Source organism: Arachis ipaensis, chromosome B6 (genome assembly GCF_059453495.1).
Source record: "Arachis ipaensis isolate K30076 ecotype BB chromosome B6, ASM5945349v1, whole genome shotgun sequence".
Lineage (NCBI taxonomy): Eukaryota > Viridiplantae > Streptophyta > Magnoliopsida > Fabales > Fabaceae > Arachis > Arachis ipaensis.
The window spans coordinates 6,347,927-6,358,950 of NC_142441.1; the positions used below are offsets into that span (position 1 = coordinate 6,347,927).

General features: G+C 25.0%; 1 protein-coding gene across 1 annotated transcript; it reads right to left on the minus strand.

Moving 5' to 3' along the window:
* Positions 1–1,800: 1,800 nt before the first annotated feature.
* On the minus strand, positions 1,801–6,892 carry LOC107647936 (uncharacterized). The gene is made up of 2 exons (XM_088489596.1): positions 6,091–6,892; positions 1,801–1,979 (listed from the first exon to the last, which is right to left on the minus strand). The coding sequence occupies exon 1, from the start codon at positions 6,714–6,716 to the stop codon at positions 6,108–6,110; it is 609 nt and encodes a 202-aa protein (XP_088345722.1). The 5' UTR covers positions 6,717–6,892; the 3' UTR covers positions 1,801–1,979; positions 6,091–6,107.
* Between the last annotated feature and the right edge of the window lie 4,132 nt (positions 6,893–11,024).

Consider the following 11,024-nt stretch of genomic DNA (forward strand, 5'->3'; position numbering starts at 1 on the left):
TTTTAAAAGAAATAAATAATTAAATTAATTTCCAAAAATTATTTTTTAATTAAATTTTAATTTGATCAAATTTTATAAATTTATCATGCTAATAGTAGGGGTGGAACCACTCATATATAAAGGGACAGTGGCCCCCTAAACTTCAATTTTTTTTATAAGTGATGTATAAACTTTAGTTTAGCTCTCTCAATTTTAATTTTAATCTCTTTATATTAAAAAAAATTAAACTTTGGCTTTTTCCCAAATTTTATCTTCGCTCTGGACTAATAGTCAATTAAAATTTCTATGTGTGTTGTAGTATATCACTTAACATGCCACATTAATAAATTTTGGCGCTGTCAATAAAAAAAATAACAGAAGGACTAACAATGCGATTAATTTAAAATCTTTGAAGAATGAATTTGACTAAAAAAAATCTTTTAAAAAATAAGTGGCCTTTCAAAAATGAATTTGACTATTTACCCTAATTTTATAACATAATATCAGAGTTTATATGACTAGAAGATCTACAGCTTGATCTTTGTTATTTTCAAAAAACAAAAAAATAGTATAAGACAAATAAAAATAAAAAAAAGTTTATGCAAGAAAAAAAAATTCACACAAATTAAAAAAAAAGAAAACTATTACATAAGAGGACATATTAAAGATATAATCATTTATGTATCTACTTATATATCCACTTAAATTTCTAAAAAAAATAATATCATGTTAAAAGAAAAGAAATATTTAAGATCCTTATTATCTCTTATAGTTACAAAAAAATAGTGTATTTTTTAGAATTTATCTAAAAGCCTAATTATTTTTTAATTAGTATTAGTTTATTTTTTATTATTTTTTATTTTAAATTTTAAATATTAAATTATAAATTATAAATTTTAATTTTAAATTTTAAAATTTAAATCCTTAAAAAATAATAATTAAAATAATATTTTTTTATAAAAATTTATTAATATTTAATTTACTAATTAAAAATTAGTCCCAATGTTTATTCTTTATTTAACTTATATCTTAAAATACATTATTTTGTGAACTAATTGCTTGAAGAGACAGCTCATAATAATAATAATGTGTTGAAAGAACAAAAGTACGAAAACAAGTAGGTACCATATAGCATTATTTGTCATTAACTATATAACAATATATGTATCCATGATATTCTCGTGGGAATGCTTAATCAATTTGCATGCATATATATGCTCATCAATTATTAGTCTTGCTACACTTTACACTGATGATGATAGCAATATATATATATATATATATATATATATATATATATATATATATATATATATATATATATATATATATATATATATATATATACTCTTTTCCAAAGAAATTAAAGCTTTTTCTAAAGAGTAAAGTATTATTTTTATCTCTAACGTTTGAAATAAGTCTTAAAATTATCTCTAACGTTTCAATCATCCTATTTAAGTATCCAATGTTTCAAAATTGACTCAATATTATCCTGTCATTAGGGATCCGTTAACAGAATTGGTAGTGAGACAAAATTGAGACGATTTTAAAACATTAGAAACTTAAATAGGACGAAAATGTTGGGACAAAAACGATACATAGAAATAAATTTTAATTTTATCATTCAATAATATCAATTTTTTATTGTATATAATATTCAATTATTTTTTAATCATATCTAAGTAAATTACATTTAATCATATTATTTTTATTCTAAATAAATTAATTCTTTTATAATTTTACTCTTAAAGTAATGTAATTTTTTTATAAATAAATAAATTTTACACTTTCATTCTAAATAATGTAATTTTACTTTTATTACTTAGGGCCCGTTTGGAAAACTCTAGAAGTAGTTTTTTTTTAACTTTTGACTTATAAAAAGTAGTAGTATTAATGTCGGGTGCAATTTTCAAAACCAAATTGCAACTTTCTAAGAAGCTATTTTGGAGCTTAGACCATCTCCAGTAGGGAACTCATCCCAGTTCCTGTTTATGACCCACCTGTCATAAAAAGTAACTCCACATCAGCTTTTGCGTCATAAACAATAAATAGGAACTCAAAGCATCTCTCTCTTCTCCATTAGGAGGAACTAACTTTAGTCCCTATTGTGGTCCCACTTAATTAATTAATTAAAATACTTAAAATTAATATAATTAATTTTTTTTAATAATATTATTTAAATTTATAAATTTAAAAATAATTCATTATTAAAAGATATTAATATTAAATAAATTCATATATAATAATAATACACAATATATAATTCGAGATTATACTAATTTATAGTTTTGTGTTTACAACTGCTAATTTTAATAATATCATTAGCATTTTAAATTTTAAAAATAAAAATAACCAACTCAACTAAAAATTATTTTATAAGGTATAAAAATTAAATTTATTTTTTAATGTAAGTAAATTTAATTAATTATAATTTAATATAATAATATAAATAATATTCAATATTAATTATAATATAAATAATTAATTAAATAAAAACTTAATTGTTTAATCTAATTAATTATTTAATTAATTATTATTTAAATAATTAATATAAATTATTAATTAAATAAAAATATAATTATTTAATATAATTTTTATTATAATTATTACTAATTTAATTATTATTTAATTATTTCAGATTTTATATTATTATTTTTTTATAACTTGCCAAATGGCAAGTTGTTATTGGTTAATTTGAGTCCCTGCTTAGAGGGATTCCCTTACTTTGATCCTTGTGCGGGAACTCACTCCTTCTCTCCTCCAATGGTTAGAGTTCCTATATGTCAGAAAAAAGTCAAAGAGGAACTCACCATTGGAGATGCTCTTATAGAGAAGTTAAAAAAAATGACTTCTCTCATAATACTTCTACTTTTCATTACATTTCTTTAAAATAAGCACTTTTAGAGTTAAAAATCCAAACACAAAATAACTTATTTATAAGTTACTTTTAACAGAGTCATTTATTGTTTAAGTTATTTTATCAAAAAGAGCTTAATTAAGTTAGTTACTCAAACTGGGCCTAAAGTAACTTTATTAATCACATTACTTATAACTTTTTTTTATAATTTTACACTTAAAGTAATATAATTTTTTATAAATAAATAACTTTTACATTTTCATTTTAAATAATGTAATTTTACTTTCATTACTTAATCACATTACTTATAATTTTTTTTATAATTCTACACTTTCATTCTAAATAAATTAATTTTTTTATAATTTTACACTTAAAATAATGTAATTTTTTTATAAATAAATAACTTTTACACTTTCATTCTAAATAATGTAATTTTACTTTCATTACTTAATCACACATTACTTATATTTTTTTTTTAATTTTACACTTTTATTCTAATCACATGACATTATTTATTTAAAATGAAAGTGTAAAATTTATTTATTTATAAAAAAAATACATTACTTTAAGTTTAAAATTATAAAAAATAAATTTATTTAGAATGAAAGTAACGTGATTAAGTGTAATTTACTTAGATATGATAAAAAAAATTGAATACTATGTACAGTAAAAAATTGATATTATTGAAAGATAAAATTAAAATTTTATATGTATCGTTTTTGTTCCCAACATTTTCGTCCTATTTAAATCCCTAACATTTCAAAATCGTCTCAATTTTGTTCAGCCGTCAATTCTGTTAACGGATCCCTAACAGCAGAACAACATTAAATCAATTTTAAAACGTTAAGTACTTAAATAAGATGATTAAAACATTAAAAATAATATTAAAAGTTACCCCAAACGTTAGGACAAAAAAAATACTTTACTCTTTTTCTAAATATATATAGTAAATATATATAGGTTTCACCTTTTTCCATGTTTGGCCTATTATACTAATTGTTATCAGAAGAAATAAAACTCATTGAACTTTATTATTAATTATAACATATATATTGTTTCCTGATCTCATCATTTTCTGAAATAACTGTCTCATCCTGAGAAATTGATATTAACAATAATACAATATCAAAGGAGCAATAATAATGTTTAGTTTATCCATATATATAGCTATAAGGCTTATTCTGTAAATTATCTATATAATTAGTGACCCATATATATATATATAGGGGCTTAGACACTTAGTGAATATAAAATCATAAAGAAAGATATAGGTTGTGATTGAATAAATTAAAGTGGACAAGCTAAGAAGCGAATTAATCTTCCAAAGGCTTGAGGCAGTGATAAACAAGCCTAATGAGGAAACTTTATCCTTTATTTTGTGATCTATATCTTAATATATAGGCAATTTGCATTGATTAATTATTTACTGTTTTATATGAAATTCTATCTGATCTTATCCACCTGCACTACACTATATATTCTGCTATAGTGATGGACAGATGAAAAATGAAGGGAAGTTGGTGTTCATTAACTTAAATCTCCTCATCATTAAGTAATTTGTAATTTTCTTTTAACAATTATTTTCATTGATATCATTTTGTTGCCTTTGTGTTTGGTTTTTTTTTAATACATTTATTTCTAGTCAATATATTATGATAAATTATGAAGAGCATTACATTGTTAAAATATACATTAACTCTAAATACAAATTTAATCTTAGCTTTCTTTTAAGAAAATATCACTTTCACTTGATACCTCCCCCCCCCCCCCCCTCCAAAAATAGTGTCTTCATAAATTTCACTTAACCTTAAGACATTTTGGAGGAAAATGTTAGATGAATATATAAGTTAGTAATTAAGTCCAAATAGATTTTTCTGTAAGTATAGTGACTTGACTAATCTAAAATAATTTAACAAAATTAACAAATTTTCTTTTACATCTAACTAATTTATTAATTGTACACTTAGCATGATTTAGTAAATAAATATTATTTTAAACTGTGACGTTATTTTTTTTTTCTTTTTTTCTTTAACTAAAATTTTTGTTATTAGTCCTTAAGTTATTGAACCAATTTGGTTGAATTTAGTTATCAAAATAATTTGACTACTTAACATTTCTAAATTTTAGTGTGCTTTTTTTCCTTTGTTTTACACATAAATATAAAAAAAAATATAAGAATATAGAAAACTAACTTTTATTTATATTAACCAACTTTAGAGTTTAGAGTTTATAATTTAAAATATAAAATAAAAAATTTATGATTTAAGATAAAATATAAAATAAATAAAATATTTTTTAAAAAATGATCTAATATTAATTAAAAAAATTAATTATCTATCTTCTAAATATAAATAGTTGTGCTAAATATTTTGGACAACAACAAAGTAGAACGATAATATTAAAGAAACAAAAAATTAAAACTTGATTTATTAATTTTTATATAATAATTAATAAATATTAAATAAAATAAATTCTAACTATTTTTTATTTTTATTTTTTTTATCAGATATTTTTTAACAAAGTAAAGTCTGAAGATCAAAAGTTTGCAAACAAACTGCCGCAACGATATATGTATTTGTAATGTGTAATTAATACTCTTCATTCAAATCAAGGACGTACATTTTGGCACACAATCAAAAAAAGTTTCTTATTTTTTCATCATATCCAGAACCTACCGTTTCAGCCTTTACTATTTGAATTATTAAATGTACTAAAAATAAATGGGTCATTCAAGTCTTCTTTACGTGAGTTTGGTCCCCATTTCTCTTTCCACACTTTTTTATTTCCAACATCAAATTCAAGTCCTTCCCCCAAATATAAAATAAAATAAAATATAAAAAAACTCAGTTTCTTGTAACTTGCTAAGTAACTTTTTAATCACACCAAACCCGAATATACCAAAAGGACGCAAACTATTTCCAGAAATAATTATCCTAAATATTATCCTAGAGTTATCCTATGCTAATTAAATATATCCTCATCACAATATTTACCTAAATTCTATTATATTCCATCAACTTGGCCATATATATAGACACATCACACACATTCAACTTAAAGAAATTAGGAGTACAGATAATTAACTAATTATTATAAAGTAATAATAATGTAATTATTATATGATAGTTAATTATAGACAAACTGCAACAAAGATTGACCATTTGATCCCAAATATTTTTTCCCGAAAATCAACACATTGAATTAAAACTAAAGCAACAATTATTTGCCAATAACAACAATAAATTAAAACTTGCCTTGAGATAATTGTTCATCATTGATGAACATAATTGTAGTGCATCACCACTTGATCAAGTTGGGGAGATTCATAGTAGACACTTGATGGAATGAAGGACGAGATGCTCTCTATCATCTGAGGCGTGAAAACTTCATCAAACGGCTCAAAGCTCTCTATTGACGAAGATCCTCCTCTTTCTCCTCCTTCGCCGGCGACAATTTTTTCTTCCCAATTAGGGTTTTCCGGCGGAGGAAGAAGAGAAGGAGGAGAAGGAGGAGGTACTACCACAAGTGTATCATCGTTTACTTCATCATAACCAACTTTATCCGTACAATTATTATCATCATAACCCCCTTTAGTATTATTATTATTATTGCTGTCGTCGTCGCCGTCGTGGTCGCTGCCATAACCCTTGAATCTAGAAGAGTCATAAGGAAATTCAGCATCCTGGCCGGTGAGCTCTTGCACCAAAGCCCTAAATTCGGAGGCACTAGTCTTCACCTTCATGGGGTTGGATATGTACACAACCTTGATTTCCTTCTTGTTATTATTGTTGTTCTTCTTCTTCTGCTTATTGCTTCTTTTAGTTGGTGTTTTTTGTTGGACACCATTCATGGCTGAAGAAGAATTCCCAAGGCTATCCATGCTCCTGAAAATTAAGATCAAAATTATAATAATAACAACAACTTTACATAGAAACAAGTGAAGGCTATTGGTACCGAAGATTTTTTGGACAAATTATAGGGTGGGTAATATAGCTGTGTACTTCTCTGTGGAAAAATAAAGAGAAACAGACCAGAAAAAAAAAGATGTATATAAAAGATGACAATAAGAGAATAAAATTTTAGCTATAAAAGAAACTGCTAATAATTAATAAATTATTATTTGTATTTAATTTTATTATTACATTTGTTTGTTATTTTAATTAACGGCATATATATTTTATTTAATAAGAAATCATATATTAATTTAGTGTAGAAATATGATAAGTATACAAATATTGTTGATGATGCTATCTATCTCAGCCGACACTAGGCGCGTGCATCCTTTTTAGAGCAGTGGCAAAGCATACAAAGATTCTATTGGTCCGTTTGTATCTAATTTTGGTGAACAATAAATGTGTATAGTAATTTGAAGTGAAAACTGTTGGGCCATTAAGATGCGTGGAATGCACGCGCTGAGTCTTTGGCTGGGGGTGCATTATCATGATCTAGGGATTTCAATGATGACGACACGTGGCCGTCGCTGAAGGGGCGATCTAGATGTGATGACGTTGTTGGAGGGACCGTAGATGACGTCACCAATGGAAAGTTGGATTGCCACTTGCCAAGTGAAGCTGAGTGGAGAAAAGCGGGTTCGGCTTCGATAATTGTTCCATTTCTAAATTGGAAAAACATTTATTTATGAAAAAGAAAAGAGGAAAATTCCTTTGAATTAGTAATTTTTTTAATATTTTTTGTTATTATTTGATGAGTATAAATATTAAATTATTTTTAATAAAAAAATTATTAATTTGTGTACAAATTTTAAAAAAATATAAATAAAAATTATATTAATTCATATGTACAAAATTTTAATAAATATAAGTGTAAATTATATATTTTTTGTGTATAAAATTTCTATAAATATGAGTCTAAATTATTGTTAGTTAAAAATAACAATATTTTCTCAACATATAGTGTTGTTAAAAAATAGGAATTTTTTCTAAAATAAAATTAAAAAAAAATATTATTTTCTAAAACCCCATTTTTTAACTTTAATTTTTTAAATACGATTTTTTTTTGTTAAAACAAGTTCGCCGCACTTGGGCGAACTCTATAATTTTTATAGAGTTCGCCTAACCCGGCGAACTTTACTTCAAATTTAAAAAAAAATGACTAACTCAAATTCTTAAGTTTCACAGCAGACAATAGTAACTATTATCATCATCTCCATAGTACATAAGAATACACAATAGTACACAGAAATAAGTCATATTTTATTGGATAAATAATATTTTTTTTAATTTATAATGGAAAAAAAATCTTGATTAAAATATGGCTTATTTATGTGTATTTGTATATTTCTGGTTGCCATTGGTGCCGGTGATATTGAAGAAGTCATGATTGTTGTCGGTATACTTCTGTGTAAAAATTAAAATTTTTGAAAATTTAGAAAAGGTCCGGCGAACTCACTCTAACTAAAAAAAATCGCATTTCTAAAATTAAAGTTGGAATATTGGGTTTAGGGAAATAATAAATTTTTTTGTTTCATTTCAAAAAAAAATCTTTAAAAAATATATTAATTAAAGTATTTTTAGTTAAATTTCAATTAAATTTTTGTTAAATTATTATTTTTTTAATAATAGAACTGATATATTTTATGAAATAAAATAAATACAAAAAATAAATACAAAAAATTTTTATATTGAAGAGAACTTTTTAGTGAAAACACAAATGTCTGTATAAATAAAAACATAAACAAAAAAAAATGTTAAAAGTAGGTGTATTTAATCTAAATCAACTCAGATAAAACTATCTTTCAATCTAATCGAAACATAAAAAATGCACTAATTTAAATTAGTTTGAATTTCATTTTTGAAAGATTATATGGAGTGGACCATAATTCGAATCCATTTTTTAAAGATCGCAAAATATGATATAATATTATTATTTATTATTTATTATTAAATATAAATTTTATATGTAATATATTTAATTTGTTATATATTTTTATTTTATTCATGTATTATTATTATTATTTAATAAAAATTTTAGGTTAAATTACATAGTTAATCCTTACGCTTTCAATCAAATTAAAAATTGATCCCTACACTTTAAAAATTTATAATTAAATCCGTAAAAAAATTCAAATTTGTAATTGGTCCATACCGTTCAAACAATATTTAATTTAACGGAATATTCGTTAGCATATTCACTATGTTGAGCATGTGAGTTGCACGTGCAAAAGGTGGAGAGCAAACGACTCTATTTCTGTCTTCTAAATTTTATAATGAGTAAATTATTGTTTTTGTCCCAAACGTTTGGGATAAGTCTCAAAGTTGTCCCAAAGGTTTGAATCGTCCTATTTAAGTCCCTAACGTTTCAAAATTGACTCAATGTTATCCTGCCGTTAAGAATCTGTTAACGGAATTAATGGCGGGACAAAATTGAGACGATTTTGAAACGTGGGACTTAAATAGGACAAACACGTTGGGGGACAAAAGCGATACATAGAAATAAATTTTAATTTTATCCTTCAATAATATCATTTTTTACGGTACATAGTTATTCAATTATTTTTTAATCACATCTAAGTAAATTACACTTAATCACATTAATTTTATTCTAAAGAAATTTATTTTTTTTATAATTTTACTCTTAGAACTGTTTACTTATCATAAAATATTTGTAGAATGACTAGTACATAAACTTGTGGGGAAAAAAATGATACATATACAATAAAGTAATGCGATTCAACTCATTTTACAAACATTTCATGATGAGTAAAAATCTTTAAGAGTAAAATTATAAAAAATAAATTTATTTAGAATCAAAGTAATGAGATTAAGTGTAATTTACTTAAATATGATTAAAAAATAATTAAATAACTATGTATCATGAAAGATTGATATTGGTGAAGGATAAAATTAAAATTTATTTCTATGTATCGTTTTTGTCCTCAACATTTTTGTCCTATTTAAGTCCCTAACGTTTTAAAATCGTCTCAATTTTATCCCGCCGTCAATTCCGTTAACAGATTTCTAACGACAGGACAACATTGAGTTAATTTTGAAATGTTAAGGACTTAAATAGGACGATTCAAACACTAGGAACAACTTTGAGACTTACCCCAAACATTGGGGACAAAAACGATACTTTACTCTTTTATAATAACCAAAAACCCCACTTGCACGCTTCATTGTCTTCGCGTTTTATCCCCCTCAAAATCTTTTTTCACTCATGCTTTTTTTCCATCGTTGGAATTGATTGTTGAGTGTGGTTCGGACCGTGTGGAGTTGGTGATTGATTGACCTTGTTGAAAGTTGAAGAGTGAAATTTGCAAGAACAACACTAAAACAGGTAAGAGTTCCTAATCCCTAGTCCCTACACAGTTGTGATGTGAATGTTATGATTTTACTCTTTTTTCGATTTTTATTTTTCTAGTGGAGGTTAAACTATCTACTGTATTTAGAATTTCTCTGATAAGTCTATGATTTTTTTTTTGGGTAGTGATAGAAGATTTACTGTTTACTGTTCATCTCCACCATGGTGGTCAGTTAGTTAGTACAAGAGGAGGGAAAGAATATCTTGATGAAATAATAGTGGAAGTGTTACGGTTTAACTTAGATGAGTGGTCCATGTAAGAAATTGTTACTGAGCTAAAAGAACTTGGATACACGGACAATGCTAAAATTTAGTGGAATAATCCTAGAGCTGCATTGAATGATGGCTTTAGGAAGTTGAAGTCTGATGGAGATATGATGAGAATGGATAAGTTTGTAGTGGATCAAAAGACTAAACACTACCATATGTATGTGGTTAATGGATACAGACAAGAAAATGAGATTAAAATAACCTCAAATGATGAGGACTATGTACCTTCTGATGGTGAATACAGTGGTGATACTTTAGTTGAAGTAGAAGTGGTCAGTTAATCAGAGTTTTCAAGTGAAGATAACAAGTTTGATGACAGTGCTGATGATGGTGATCATGAGGATCACTTTGATTTTGATGTTGAAGATGAAAATCAACAAGGTCAGCATCCAAATGTCTTGGGAGATAACAGTGGCTCATTAGGAGAAGATGATAATAATATTAATGTGAAAGTTGGTGTGAAAACTAACAAAGGAAGGGTGAGTGAAGATAGTACAAAAATTGATGTTAGAGATATTTCTTCACGTTATGAGACAGTCATTGGATAGCTATGATGAAGATTTTGATGAGCCAATAAAGAGGAAGAGGTATCCTAGAT